The sequence below is a fragment of the Festucalex cinctus genome, chromosome 16, assembly GCF_051991245.1.
Source record: "Festucalex cinctus isolate MCC-2025b chromosome 16, RoL_Fcin_1.0, whole genome shotgun sequence".
Lineage (NCBI taxonomy): Eukaryota > Metazoa > Chordata > Actinopteri > Syngnathiformes > Syngnathidae > Festucalex > Festucalex cinctus.
In genome coordinates, this window is record NC_135426.1 from 14,355,235 (window position 1) to 14,369,653 (window position 14,419).

Sequence of the window (14,419 nt, forward strand, 5' to 3'; positions counted from 1 at the left end):
TGCTTTTGCCTGTGACTAGCATTCAAATCAGGCAGCTTGCCTTTGCGTCAGTTTACTAGTATATTGATAAATGTTCACAAGTAACATTGCATAGAAATTATTGGGCTTTGATTATAGAGACATAAAGGTACAATTTTCCTGCTATGTAAGATATGTTTTTATTAAAGCTGCTTTTAACAAAATATTCGAGGTGACAAAGTGTTCCTGAACGCACATTTAGTAACGTCAACCAGTGTGGACGAATGCAGGCCATTGATTGGCTCAAGACCTTGTCTTTGAGAAGCGCTCGATTTACTACAGCACACAAACTACCCGTATTCAGCGCACTTTCGAATGTGTTACAGACACCGCCCGTGCAGACACACGTAGCAACAAATCAATGAATGTCGTACCCACGAATCTGTGGCGGGAGACGGAGTCTGCAATAAACATACAAATACACATTCCGCATAGAGAAATGGAGGAGTTTGGAGTTTATGCGGTATTTGGGGTAGATGCGTCACCCCAACGGCTACTCGGGTACGTCGAAGACTGTAACACATCAACTCTAGGAATATTGTATTAAATTAGCTTCAAGAAAGTTGCATGCTAAGTGTTTGACAATGGTCCTCCCATGCTCGCCGTAGATTTCTATTCACAACGGACGCTTTTACGCCGTTTTCCTCACACACACACACTTTCAAAAATAGACCTTCTACATTTTCGCAAAGTTGAAAGTTTACACATTTCTCTTTTGTGTGTGTGTGTGTGTGTGTGTGTGTGTGTGTGTGTGTGTGTGTGTGTGTGTGTGTGTGTGGGTGTGTGTGTGTGTGTGTGTGGGGGTGTGTGTGTGTGTGTGTGTGTGTGTGTGTGTGTGTGTGTGTGTGCCAGCGAGGAGGGTCCCCGCCAAGTATCTGTTGCCGTTCCACCAACAGTCCACCAGGTGGTGCTGTTTAGCAGCGGACCTTGGGGCGAGAGGATTTGCGTCAACGCGGACCTTTACGACGTGCATCGGACCCTCATCACCATCGGGAAGCTGACTCCTTATAACAGGTTAGACGCCTGAAAGCTGTTCGAGTATTTAATTATTCAATTAATGGGCTAGTATGCTTTTTGTCCTCAAACTCCTCACTATTAGGACAACTTTGGAACACTACACCATATTACTTACTAAAAGTGAGTCAAAACCGCACTAAATGACAACTGCATAATCATGACTAGTGACGGTCTAAAAGTCAACATCTAGAGTTTCACTAGTAGTATTAGTACAGTGCAGATGTCAACAAGTGCAAGGTTTTGCCTCACACTAGTATCATGTACAGTGGATACTAAAAAATTTACACAGCCCTGTTCAAATGTCAGGTTTTTGTGACTTCAAAATCAAGATAAACTTTTTTCCACCATGGATATGACCTCTATCCTGTACAACTTGAAAGTACTGAAAGTACTACTACAACCCAAAATAAATGATAAATGGACTAAGTTTCTCTTGTCCTTTTTTTGTATAAGAATGTAATTTGAGCAGGGGTGTGTCACTTATTTGTCTTGTACAGAAATAAGTAAAACAGTTTTTCTCCTATATTAAACATTTTGTTTATTCTGGGAATCCCATAGATGTCTGTCTTGGGAGCAGTGGGAAGAAGAGACATGGACAAATGGTGCTACCTTGAATGTTACACTGGAAGGAGGATATATGGTAAATAATGGCATTGATGGAAAACGGCCAGGAAGCACAATCATAGAGGGAGGAATTGAAATTGTTTATTTCTCCCCAGGTGCAACACAGTTGGTCGGGCCCCGCGCTGATTTTGGCCGCCAAGGAGCACACTCCAAAGGTATGGTGATATTAAAATAGATGTGTACTTTTTCCTCCTTTATTTCTTTATTTTGTTCAATCACTGTGGATGATGGAATGAGGTACAAAAGACTTCTTTTTGCTCCCAGGATGCCATCGCCCCTCCCCTTGAGGCCCAGGTCCTGGAGCTCAATTGCAAGAGGAAGAGAAAGCGAGCCACTCCTGGAGAGCGTGATGCGGGCAAGGATGCCAGGATGTTGGTGGGTGAGGAGGATGAGATGGAAAACTTGTGTCCCAACAGCAGCCCGGAGCAAACTACACCTGTGCGAAAAGTCCGACGGCACACCAAAGGCAGGCAGAAGCTTTTCCCAGGCAGGGGCCAAGCAGCCACAAGTCAAGGAGGTGAGATTGTGGAAAAGTAGGGGTGTCCGATCAGGGTTCCGATCATCCATGAGTGTAATCAGATGATACTGATCGCATGGATTCAGTGTAAAATGTTACATTTTATTATTATTATTATTTAAAAAAATAATGTTTTTTTGTTTGTTTTTTTAAAGTTTTGTTCAATTTTTATCCAGCCGTTTGCAAATAACATAAAGATAACCACTAGTCATGTTTGCGTGGAGGCTTGTATTCCAATTAAAATGAAACCAAATGACCAAATGGAATGAAAATACTTATCACACATCACAGGGCAAATCAGAATGGAGTTTCATTTCTGTTCAAAGGGGTTACCATATTCCTGTTACCAATCCTGCTGTAGTATGAAATTAATAATTCAATGCTTAATTTCATTAAGTATAAGGAAAACAAGATTGCTACAAGACAAGTAAAATTTAGGAATAGTTGCCATTTAACCAGTTGTCAACTGTGATTTCTTTATCCGAACTGGGTGGCAAAATCACAAGTCAGAAATCTGACGTGGCTTCATGCCTTCGCGCTCTGCTAAGTCTGCATCTTTTCCACTAAATAAATAAATACAAGACTGATTATTATGAAAACAACAGCGACTGAACTTCAAAGTCTGCTCGTCCACACAACTCACTCAGCTCTAGTAAGATTAACGTAACGATGCTAATCTTAAGTTCGTCTAATGGTGTTTTGCATTGTTTGTTAGCATTAAGCTAAGCTGAGTTAGGTGAGGAAGAGCTTTATGATTGTTTGAAATACACAATTTGTTGTCTTTGTTTTAGGTTAAGTTCAACAGTAACTTCAGTAGAATTTTCTTATGATGTTTTAGCTGTGACACCGTCAGGTCGTTGGGGACAAATGCTGTGCCCCATCGATGCCCAGACGGCCATCTTGATTGGAGGTCAAGGAGCTAGGATGCAGTTCTGCAAAGATCCCTTGTGGAAACTCTGCACGGGTATGTTACTTATATGAAAGCTGGATTTTGGAAAAACTGCTTATTGTTGTCCGGATGGAAAATATATTTACGTTCTTGTCCCGCAGAGGACCTGTCCTGGGTGGCGGCCGAGACTCTGGCGCAGGGTCCGACTCCCGAGGCCAGGATCGGCCACACGGCTGTCTATGACACGGACTCTAAGCGCATATTTGTGTTCGGAGGCTCCAAGAACAAAAAGTGGTTCAACGACGTCCACATCCTGGACACGCAAAGCTGGAAGTGGACCATGGTGGAGGTCAGGTTCAACTTTTAATGTCTCCTTTCGTAAAAGGCAACTCAACTCAAAACGCGCATCTCAGGCCCAAGGGAAGGTCCCCCCGCTGGCTTACCACAGCTGCAGCCTGTTCCGCGGCGAGCTCTTCGTGCTGGGAGGGGTTTTCCCCCGGCCCAACCCGGAGCCAGACGGCTGCAGCGACTCCCTGTACATCTTCGACCCCCAGCTGTCCATATGGTACCAGCCCATCGTCATCGGCGCCAGCCCGTCGCCACGCTCAGGGTAAGGCCGCCGCCACCGCTTCGTCTGCTTCACCCCCATCTCGCTATGTGTCGCCGGTTTGTACAATTCAGTCCCACTTTGCGTTGCAGTCACTCGGCCTGCGTGATGCCGGAGGGGAAGATTTACGTATTCGGTGGGTGGGACACACCTGTGTGCTACAGCGACATGTTTGTGTTGGACCTCGGTGAGGCGTGCGCCTGACTTCCTATACTGTGCATTCAAATAAGCAACATGGCTATAACATGGCAATTTTTTTTTCTCTCCCCCGCTAGGTCTGATGGAGTTTTCTGCTGTTCAAACAAGTGGAAAAAAACCCTCCCCTCGATGGTAAACTCACTCGGACAGTTGTCTTAATTTAAAAACATTTAGTGCGTCTTATAATGTGTGTTTGTCTATCTTGTGTGTCCGTCATAGCTGGCACGGCAGCGTTGTCATCTCAGCCACAAAGTTCCTGATCCACGGCGGCTATAATGGAAACAACTCACTCAGCGACGCCTTTGTTTTTGACACAGGTGAGCAGTCATTACCATCATGACCAGTATCAGCCGCCCTCTTATTCAAAGTTAGAAGAATATAAAATTGCTATTAAATTCAGGCAGTTTTACGGTAAATGCTTTGTGGGATATATAGGTCTTGATTTAAAATTATCTGTCATTGGGTTTTTTTTTGGGCGGGGGGAGTGGAATTTTGTGTATCAAAAGTACTTGGTATCGGTGACTACACGAATTGAGTACTCGCACTGGTATCGGTTTGAAAAAAAAGTGATATTGAACATAGTTGCCAATGTTCAATATCAATTTTTTTTTTTTTTTTTTTTTTTACCAGGGGCCTGCATCCTGCGGCTCTGGAGCTACATGTGGCCCTTTAGTCCCTCTCCTGTGGAACTCTTTTAAGGGGGGGGAAAAAATGTATTATTATTATTATTATTTTTATTATCTAAAGTTTTCAGAGTCCAAATTTTTAAGTTGTCAGAAAAAGAGATGAAGGGTAGATTTAAAATTACCTAAATATGTCCAAAAACAAGAGGAAAAGCTGAAAATTACCATAAAATGTCCACAACATTGCCAAAAAATGTCAGAAAATTGATATCAAAAAGGGCAAAAAGAAATGTCAAATAATAGCCATAAAATGTCCAAAAAAGGAAGAGGCAGAAAATTAAAGGGATACTTTACTTATTCAGCCAATTTTGGCAGTCAAACATTAATATTTTGCCTATAATAAATTTGATATTTTCATTATTTTTCATGTACAATTCGTACCTTTTAAAAAACACATTTTGCAACTTACTGTCGACTGAAAATGACATCACAAGGGCTCAGGTAACCAATCACAGCTCAGCTTGTGAATGTCACGTGGCCAAACCTAGAACACAGGTGAGCTGTGATTGGTTACCTGAGATCTTGTGATGTCATTTTCAGTCAACAGTAAGTTGCAAAATGTGTTTTTAAAGTTACTAATTGTACATGAAAAATAATGAAAGTATCAAATTAATTATAGACAAAATATTAACTTTTTATTGCTATAATGGGCTAAATAAGTGAATAAGCAAATTCCAACATTTTCGTTTCCCAACATCAGAGACAAACATCTGGACGGAGGTGACGCTCCCGCAGCTGTCACTCGCCCGGGCGGGCCACTCTATCATCGCCATGGAGATGCCCGTCGCCCGCCAAAGCGCGGACCAGCAAGCGGACAAAACATTGCTTGTGTTCGGTGGTGGTGACAACGAGGGCACCTTTTACGCCGACGTGACCGCCGTTGCCGTGAGGGAGCTGCTCACTCTCCTTTGACGGTTTGACGCTACGCACACAAGTTTTGGTTCATTGCCTTTTTTTTTTTTTTTTAAACTTGTTTTTTAACAGTTTCCAGTATCGAGTTGGATTTTTTTAAGTGTATTTTGAAATCAATTCACATGAATAAATTGGGTCAATTTGAAAGGAAATACTTCTTTTTTTCTGTGTGAAAAGAAAAATGAATGAATCTGCTTATTGGATGTCACGACTAGTCATTTGATGACAAAAAAAAAGGTTTTTATTTTTTGTTTTCATCTATGGTGCGTCATTTTCATGCAAACACATCTGACATAGATTTTCTTTTTGTCTTGTCTAGGGCCAGTTGAGGAAAAGTCATCCAAATTTCCAGCTATTTTTATTGCTGTCAAATGTCAAAACGTGTTACATTTGACCTATGTACACTATAGTAGTTCATCTCTCCCTAAATTCCACATTTTTGTCCCTCCTGCTGGTCTCTGCAGCCGCCCCTGTGTGAGAGAGGAAGGAAGGAAGTGCCGAAATAAGCAGGAGCGACGGCGCGCCCCAGCTTGAACACCGTTTTTTGTTTTTTTTTCCCCACACGCAACTCCGACGGAGTCACAGGCACAAAGTCGCCATGAAGACCATCAGGGTTTTTGTCCTCCTGCTAACATCAGCGCACATCTTCACGCCAGGTAAGAGAATCAGCTTCATTGTTGTAGTTTTTTTTTCTCTTCTTTTTGAAAGCATCTACAAGCTGGTGTTTCAAACTCAATTTTATTTCCGACCACAATTGAGTTATGGTTTGATAAAATATTTAATAACCTAAAATGTTGAGTACCCAGTTTAATTTTTATATATACATTCAGTGGTGACTTGAGATTTGCTAATGTTTTTAATGAGAAAAATAGAACTTTGGAATATAGCATATACAGAATACAATTAATGACATCATTAAATAGAATGTCACAAGTTTCAGCAGTGTATGCACCCCCCCCCCCCCCCTTTTTTTTTTTTTTCTGCATCAATTCAAACATTTTGCTACTCCTCCTTGTGTGCTCACCTTGGCCACCTGGGGGCAGTATGATGCAGACACGAGCAACATTAAATGCAACACAGGAAGCTGACCAATTAGGTGTTCTTTGCAGAGGATAAAGAACGAATGCCTTAGTATTATATATATATTATTTGTCTACTTATCAAACAGGAGTAGCAGTAAACAGCTTCTAGTCTCCATTTTGAAGAATTATTCCCTATCTGCCAATCAACAAACAATTTTGGGCAATTTTTACTGTCTCCAACGTAATGAATATAAAGTTTATTTCACCCAACTTTGATTTGTCCATCTGAGAAAGGCTCACGCTTTGAACCATCAAAGCAGAAGCGCACAAATGAACTCTCGAGGGACCGGGCGACAATGGGAGTCGTTTGGTTGATGCAGAGGAAAACGTCTGTTGATGTGTTTGTTTATCTTCTGTTTGCTCCGCCAAAAGAGCTTTTTATCTGCTCTGCGCCGGCCCGATAAATGATTCAGGAGCAAGATAGCGTTGGGAACCAAAAGGGCCGCCACTCTCACAGGGCATGAAAATGTCCCCGCAGGGGAAATCTGGAGGAAATAACCTTAGCAACTCACTTTGCGGCTTTGAGTTTGAAGCAACTGAATAATGTTTGGAGGAATAAAAGATTCGAGTGTCTTGTGGGGATGTCCTCATAGTTGACAAGTGTGAGGAGAGGAAGTACGAATTCAAAGGTCAGGGGGGGACAACAATAGCGTGGAGGACAGGATGCAGCTTCAGTCTGTGAGGAGGATCCCAGCAGAGGATGTCAGCTGTATTGACAAGGAGGCAAGAGTGATGGATAGTTCAAAAATAACACAATTGTTGCAATAACTCTACTCACAACCTTCATTCCCAGATGACCTAAAATGCACTTTGACCTTTACAAGTGAACTTAATTTGACCTTCTGGAAACCAACATAAACGTTTATTTGTTTTTAATAAGAAGGATAACGCTGCATAAAATTCCGACATTGTTAAACAGAATGTAAAGACATTATTCAATGTTTGCCACATTTTTTTGCTTCACTTCAAAGACTTTGTGCTGCTCCTTCTGGTGTGTGCACCTTGGCTACCTGAGGGCCGTATAATATATGTGGTGTGGTTATACTGTACACGGAGCTCCTAAGTAAACTGCAGTAATAGTAATTAGTAATCGTTCTTCACATATAATAAAGACTATATGCCCGTCTGTTTTTGAAAAATTTTACAATTTTTTTTATTATATTTTTTATGTATTTTATTTATTTATTACATTATTATATATTTTTTTAAATTTTACCTTATGTATTATGATCTTGGAAAAAAATAAATAAATTGTGTCTCCTGCTACATTGTTAACTGGCATCAAACAAATTTTTGCTGTTCATTCTCCTTGTTGGTCTACTTCAAAGTGTCAACAAATGATGATGTCGGGAACCAGCAGGGGGAGAGTCCGACAACGGCCAAAGCAATGTCAAAAAACCCCCGGGGTAAGTAGAAATGTTGCATTACTGGGGCCCGACCAATTAATCAGCTGATATGAGCATTTTTTTTTTAATTATCTAAAATTATCACCCATTGGTTTTTGTTCTTCCGATTTCCAATGAGTTGTTTTACACAAATTATTACATTGACAAATCAAACAAAGACAATAATTCAATACAAAAAAATAAGATAAAAAAAATAATAATCTTTTCTGTTCTGTCTATAATTAATATCTTGATTGTTGTAATTGCTGGGGCACCAAATACCGGTAGGTACGTTAGTTTGTGCATTATGTATATTTTTTAATTAATCGTTGTTGGAATTTTAGTCTGCCAAAAAAGCATTTGCCTGAAAAAAAATCCTTGGAGGTCGGACCTTATTATGTACACCACCTCAGTTTTGCCAACTTGTTTATTTTGCTCTTTGGTACCCTTGATCAGCGCCAACAACATCTGCAGCTCCAACCACAGCAACGACAAGCGGAGCGCTCGCCACAGCAGCGCCTCTGACAGAAACCACCAGAACACCTGCTGAGACCAGTGAGTGTGTCAAATGCCTTAAAAGGTTTCGTAATATTGATATCAAACTTTTTCCGCAGCGAAAACAGTCCAGGTGGCGGCAACGACGGCGGTAACGACTCCCTCGCTGATGCTGACGCAGCCCAACGTGACGTCGCCAGCAGCCAGGGCAGATGCAAAAAGTTAGCGCTTTTGTTCCAGTATTTAAGCGTCGTTTAGCAGTAATTGGTCCTACATTTGCCATTTTTTGTGTTTATGATCAGCGCCAACAGAAGCTGCGGCAAATAACAGCACCCAGCCGAGGAGCGCTGGCTCCCAGACGGACGTTTCGACCAACCAGACTCAAGGTAAACAAGCAGAGAGGATCGCATTATTGGCTCGCACAGAACTGATGGCAAAATGCTCTGCATATCTAAATAGGACCGAGCCCCACCTTGGCGCCGCTGCAACCTGACAACGGTACTGTAGTGTATGTTCCACATGGATTCATCATGATATTGCTTTCCTTTCAACAATTATCCATTGCACTTTCAGCGATGCCTCGGAACGAGACAGGCCAGACCACAGAGAAAAGTCCTGGTAGGTCACCTCAGAAACCGTTCAAATTCAAAAGAACAAAGTGCATTTTAAACAGTCGACATACTTTTGTTGTTGTTGTTGTTGTTGTTGTTTTTTGCCTGTTCTAAAGTTAGTTTTATTTTGTTAACTGAAATATATATATATTTTTTCATTTTTAGTTTGAGTTATTTTGTACTGAAGCATGGAACTGTCAATGTGAAGTTTAACATTTTTGACTGCCAAATCCATTTAAACGTACATGCAAATATTTCTAAACATATTTGCAAATACGTTTGAACAAATAATAGTAGGCTAAATGGTAATGAAAAAAAAGGGTTTTTTTGCACTTTAGCCTACAAATACTTTTGAACATACTTGCAAATACATTCAAACATATTTGCATTTGTGTTAGGTCTAAACATTTGTAAATATGTTCAAATGTGTTAAATGTATTTGCAAATACGTTCAAACATATTTTCCAGTCAAAAATGTTTACGACGCATTGGCAGGTTCTACACTTGCGTAATTGTGTTCATTTTCGTTCAAGTATAATAACCTTGCTGGTGACAAAGTGTGTTTTGACAAAAAAAAAAAAGATTGTGATTGTGATTTGAAAGGTCCTCAGGTTGGCAGCGGTAGCAAAGAAGTCGCAAAAGCAGGTGAGTGCTGCGTGCAACTGTGCCAGGCACCGCCGGACAGACGCACAGGAAGATTTTATTTTTTTTTTTTTTCTGTTTTCAGCTACAGACAAAAGACTTTGGTGGATTGTTTTGCCCATCCTGCTGGTTGCCTCCGCCGCCATCATCATCCTCAAGTTCAAATGCAAGAAGATCCACGACCACACGGGTACGTTGTGGGTGTTAAAGTCTTCATGGAATGTAAAATCTTCAATTGTATTTTTTATTTTTTTTCAACAGAGATGATCGATACTGGAACTGAGAAGTAAGTTGCAAGCGTGAAGGCTCACGTTGTTGATTGTGCACCTCCAAATGAGGCGCGCGCCGTCCTCGTCTCCTGTGTGTCCGCAGCGCGTCCTTCCAGAGCCGCCCGGAGAGCACCAAAGACGGCGTCATGCTCCTCGGCGTCAAGTCGTCAGGCGGCGAGGAGAACGGTGAGCCGTCTTCTGCGTGCGCGGCGTTTTTCTTCCGGCCTTTCGCCGAAGCGGGAAGTGGCCGGCTTTTAATATCTTATTGTGTTGCGCGCGGGCTTCGGGCCTGGACTGGGCCGCGGAAGGTGTTTCCTGTGATTTGGGGCAGCCGCCCTCCGGCCAGCAGCGGGGCCCGAAAGATAGCCGCTTCCTAACATAAACACCGATTTGTTTTGGCCAGGGGCTATTGTGTGCCTACAAAAATGTCAGCGTGGCCCTGACGCACACGCACGTTTGTGTGTGTGTGTGTGTGTGTGTGTGGGGGTGTGTGTGTGTGTGTGTGCCCTTCCATGCATCTTGTGTGGTTCACGCTCACAACACTTGACTTGGCCATGAGCTTCACAGGGAAGTTGAGTCATTTTGTAAGAATTCGGCAGAGGAAGAAAGTGTTTATGCCTTCGCTGGATGTCAGATTCCTTCGGAAACACATTCCGAAATTCTGCCAAAAAACAAACTCCAGACAGATAAATAAAAGATAATTCAGTTGCACGAGACAAGAACGACCTGAATTGCTTTTTTTGCCCATTTTGAAAGTATCAACAGGTGTTTACTGTGTGTTGTGCAGCAGCACCATCGAGTGTCTCTTTGAGAAACTACACCAAATCTGAAATCGTGTTTTCTTCGCTTTTATGTTGTAGCTTCAAGATGAAGACACCATGCATCCAGTGGAGCTGTCCCTTGACCTCAAGTAACCTTTTATGTTCACGATGCAGGAAGTCAATTGGCCCCATGAGCTCATGATCACAGTAGAATAAAATTGTCATTGTAAAAACAAGACTATATGAATTTATTTCAGTGGTGCATCACCAAAGATAAGAACAATTAGAAGCAGATCCTTCCCTTATGCAATGTATTTACTCATCATCATGTATGCTACAGTTGATTTCTAACATTTATGTTTTTGTTTACAAATGACAGTGCTGTTATTTTAGAACTGAAATCACATTTGTTGTCAAGAAACTACATAATTCAAATACAGTTTTTCATAGTACTACATTTTGAAATACTTGCATTTGTATACTTAAAGGCTGGAATTATTTGTCAAATAAATCCAAGCCAAATTTGACAATCTTCCTGTGCTGTATATTTAAAATTTATAAACCCCTGTGTCAGGATGAACTTCCAAAACGAGGACGCAAGTGCAGGATGACCTCCTTTTCATGAGCTTGTGTTTATTACCAGCAGGCATTTTGTGAGGCTGCTGACATGGGAGAGTGAGATCTCGGCAGCTGATGTGAATAATCGCCGTTGTGTCATTCACCTGAAGAAACCAAATCAACTGAGCGTGGCCTACTTTAAAGAAATAAACCCCCCAAAAATAGCTGCTCTCATGACCTTCCTGTAGTCGCTGAGACGATCTGCAACTTTTGTAATGTGACTCTGGCCAAGCTCGTATGAATGTCTGCATGCATCTCTTCCACCCCCCAACTACTACTTTTTGCTGCAGGTTTAGGACCGGTCCTGCTTCTGATTTTTCACTTACACGTAACTGCAAAGTAGAACAGCAATATTTGCAATGTCATTTGTCCACATAATGTACATTTAATATGCATGTAATGATTTTATGACGTTATAAAAAATGTAGGTCAATGCCATTGTGGTTAAACATCATTCGAGACCGATGACATAGTTGACACAGTGACTTTTAATGGCAGCTGCATGTGACTGCAGGAATCACTTTGGTCTGTCAGATTCCTTGACACCGAGCCAGCTGAGCTATTAGAGGGCAAGCTCCACTTACTGAGGGATCATGTTGTGTTGTGGCCAACTTTCACTGGAGGGAAATTTTAGACACTATTTTGCCAGACAAATCTAAATAAAGTGTCATTTTTATCTGCATGCAGTATTCAGTCATTTATTTATTTTGGGTCTTAGCTGTATACAAAGTGTTCTCAGGTATTGGCCAATGATTTCGTGCCAAGCTTGATTGAGCAGCCAATGAGGAAGGCAAAGAGTATGGCGGCAGCTGATTGGTCAAGCCCCTGGATCAGCTAACCTCGAGGAATATAAAACCGGCACTCGTGGCGGTCCTCGCGGACTTAGCCCTGGCAGGTGGGGTGTTTTTTGTGTCTTCAATTTCTTACAACCGTATTTATGTGTTTGTGACCTAATTTATGAAAAAGGAAACCGTCAACGTTTAATTTATTTGTGTACTTTATAAGGTGAGTTGTTTTCAGCAGCATAGTTAGCCACCTAGCTAACTTTGAGCTAATGTTTTTTTTTGTTTTTTCTTTAATTATTTGTCCCCCCCCTTCCAACAGTAGTGAAGAATAAACGGCGTAAAAATGGTTGCCACAAGCACCCTGAAGCCTAAACCGAGCGAGGGCGTCTTCGACGTGACTGAGTGGAAATACGACCAGACTTCCATTGAAAAGGGTGAGTTTATTTGTCCCTTTGCTGCCATTATTCGTGCTAATTAGGCTGCGCGTCTGGATGACGTCGTCGTGCCAGAAGTTCCTTCGACTGCTTTCTACAACAAAAAATGGACACCTGTAATATTGTTTGGAGTAGTTTGTCAAAGTTTTTCCTTGGTCGTTTGAGAGGGTTGGGTAGTTTTAAAATATTTACAGTATGAGATTCATGGAGTCAAGTCATCTTTATTTATACAGTGCTTTTAAACGGCCTTAGCTGTCACAAAGCACTTTACAGAAACAAAACAAAATGAGTGGCTGTTTATACAGTTGAGCTAAGGTTTGTCACAGTGTCACTACTCAAAATGCCATCATACAACATCGAACAGGAAAAAGAACAGACACTCTACTACAGCCTCCAGTCCTGGATAAAATATTTGCACTGATTCTCTAGAACCGGAATTGTGGGATCCCTGCTGGTCTGAATCCCCAAGGAATTCGGAAGCCATCAAGGACAGAAGCTGCCACCGTCTGGCCAAAACGCTCGAGTGCTGTCTGTCGCGAGCCAAAAGGTCGACTCTCCACTGCTCCGCCGTGCTGGTCCCGGAGCAGCTCACGCGGCGGATAGCGGGCCAAGTTCTGCGGCTGGCGTCCTGCGAGCCGTGCGGCCTGCGCGGCTGCATCCTGGACGTGCTCCTGGAAGTGGACAAGGGCTGCAAACGGTTGGAGCGCTTGGTGTACGACGCCAGTGTGGTGCCCACCTTCGAGTTGACTCTGGTTTTGAAGCAGGACTCCAACGCCTGGCCCAGCTTGAGGGACTTACTTTTCATGGGCACCTGCTTCGCGCCGACCTTCAGACGTGCGCTGAAACTGAGTCGAGGCTTCCGACTTGTCAAGACAAAACTGTACTCCTCCTCGGCTGGTACCGTGATTGAGGAGTGCTGACCTACGGGATGTTATGCATCTCCAGACACATGCACTTTGACTCAAATGTAAATGTTTACAATGCATATAAAACTGTACACACCTTTCTGTTCAAATACAAAGTTTTTGTGGTATAAAAAAAATGACTCAATGATAAATTATTTCAGAACTTTTTCACCTTTTAACATGATGTACAGCACAATTTTGGGACCTTTGTAGATGAGAAGTGAAAATCCTTGGACCCGAGGCTGATTTTCTTCAGCTGGAATTGGTGCCTTAGTAAAAGTATAGGAAGTTATAAGTTCCAAATAGCAGTTAGTGTTGGCCAAAAAAAACCCAAACAAATCTGTGTTCTGCTTAGGGGTGGGGTGGAGAATGTCAGGAAAAGCTTAACCAAACATCTAAAATTATTTTGAGGTAATTCAAAGGGTGGCAGGTGTGTGCTGTCTCCCATTTAGCATGTGTGATTAATTCTGAATAAATCACCACTTATAAGAGGGTGTGCACACTTGTACAACCCCCCCAGGCCCCCTCTCCAATATGCATTTTACAAGATTATAGGTCACATTGATGGAAAGAGTTGGGTAATTATTTTTCATATCACAAACCCCTAGCATTTGAACTGAGGTGTGTAGACCTTTTCTAGCTGTACGTACATTCTATATGTTCACTTTTCTATCTGCAGTTATGTTTGGCATCAGAAATGTTTTAACTTATCTCCAGCAATAATGTTCTATCCTGCAATTTTAACAAGTAGGCTGAGCAAGAATTCTGTCAAGGCAATGACTGCTTGGCAACAGTTGTCAACATAAATATGAGCAGCAGGCTAGAGCTGTCCTCATCACAGCCTTGTGACTTTTTTTTTTTTTTTTTTTTTTTTTTTTTTCTACAGCTGTGCTTGTTTTGTGTCAACGTTTGCATTTTTAAAGCCACTTTTGCATTTCATTAAAATCCTTTTTTTTTTTTTTTTTTT

General features: G+C 41.8%; 3 protein-coding genes across 5 annotated transcripts; all 3 read left to right on the plus strand.

The window, feature by feature from the left end:
- Window positions 1–358: 358 nt before the first annotated feature.
- krcp (kelch repeat-containing protein) lies at window positions 359–6,072 on the plus strand. Of its 2 annotated transcripts, XM_077499545.1 has the most exons (13): window positions 359–519; window positions 871–1,032; window positions 1,594–1,675; window positions 1,755–1,814; window positions 1,924–2,176; window positions 3,015–3,140; window positions 3,227–3,414; window positions 3,479–3,675; window positions 3,765–3,859; window positions 3,948–4,002; window positions 4,090–4,187; window positions 5,254–5,467; window positions 5,930–6,072. In XM_077499545.1, the coding sequence occupies exons 1-12, from the start codon at window positions 380–382 to the stop codon at window positions 5,463–5,465; spliced, it is 1,668 nt and encodes a 555-aa protein (XP_077355671.1). In that variant the 5' UTR covers window positions 359–379; the 3' UTR covers window positions 5,466–5,467; window positions 5,930–6,072. The 2 variants fall into 2 exon arrangements, with proteins under 2 accessions (XP_077355671.1, XP_077355670.1); XM_077499544.1 differs by lacking the exon at window positions 5,930–6,072 and having other exon boundaries at window positions 360–519; window positions 5,254–5,617.
- On the plus strand, window positions 5,990–12,010 carry LOC144003376 (uncharacterized). Its single transcript, XM_077499546.1, has 12 exons — window positions 5,990–6,121; window positions 7,876–7,953; window positions 8,389–8,487; window positions 8,547–8,648; window positions 8,730–8,813; window positions 8,887–8,925; window positions 9,001–9,045; window positions 9,642–9,683; window positions 9,766–9,870; window positions 9,942–9,966; window positions 10,053–10,135; window positions 10,810–12,010. Exons 1-12 carry the CDS (start codon window positions 6,064–6,066, stop codon window positions 10,818–10,820), a joined length of 771 nt encoding a protein of 256 aa, XP_077355672.1. The 5' UTR covers window positions 5,990–6,063; the 3' UTR covers window positions 10,821–12,010.
- A 154-nt stretch (window positions 12,011–12,164) lies between these two features.
- Window positions 12,165–13,550, plus strand: LOC144003377 (DNA damage-inducible transcript 4-like protein). Of its 2 annotated transcripts, none has more exons than XM_077499547.1 (3): window positions 12,165–12,333; window positions 12,433–12,547; window positions 12,977–13,550. In XM_077499547.1, exons 2-3 carry the CDS (start codon window positions 12,457–12,459, stop codon window positions 13,465–13,467), a joined length of 582 nt encoding a protein of 193 aa, XP_077355673.1. In that variant the 5' UTR covers window positions 12,165–12,333; window positions 12,433–12,456; the 3' UTR covers window positions 13,468–13,550. The 2 variants fall into 2 exon arrangements, with proteins under 2 accessions (XP_077355673.1, XP_077355674.1); XM_077499548.1 differs by having other exon boundaries at window positions 12,167–12,333; window positions 12,436–12,547.
- Window positions 13,551–14,419: the final 869 nt, after the last annotated feature.

Coding starts and splice junctions, on each gene's coding strand:
- LOC144003377 (XM_077499547.1), top strand. CDS start 12,457: ATGGTTGCCACAAGCACCCTGAAGCCTAAACCGAGCGAGGGCGTCTTC. Junction 12,548..12,976: donor CCAGACTTCCATTGAAAAGG/GTGAGTTTATTT, acceptor CTGATTCTCTAG/AACCGGAATTGTGGGATCCC.
- krcp (XM_077499545.1), top strand. CDS start 380: ATGAATGTCGTACCCACGAATCTGTGGCGGGAGACGGAGTCTGCAATA. Junction 520..870: donor TCACCCCAACGGCTACTCGG/GTACGTCGAAGA, acceptor TGTGTGTGCCAG/CGAGGAGGGTCCCCGCCAAG. Junction 3,860..3,947: donor CATGTTTGTGTTGGACCTCG/GTGAGGCGTGCG, acceptor CTCCCCCGCTAG/GTCTGATGGAGTTTTCTGCT.
- LOC144003376 (XM_077499546.1), top strand. CDS start 6,064: ATGAAGACCATCAGGGTTTTTGTCCTCCTGCTAACATCAGCGCACATC. Junction 8,649..8,729: donor AGCCAGGGCAGATGCAAAAA/GTTAGCGCTTTT, acceptor GTTTATGATCAG/CGCCAACAGAAGCTGCGGCA. Junction 8,814..8,886: donor TTCGACCAACCAGACTCAAG/GTAAACAAGCAG, acceptor ATATCTAAATAG/GACCGAGCCCCACCTTGGCG.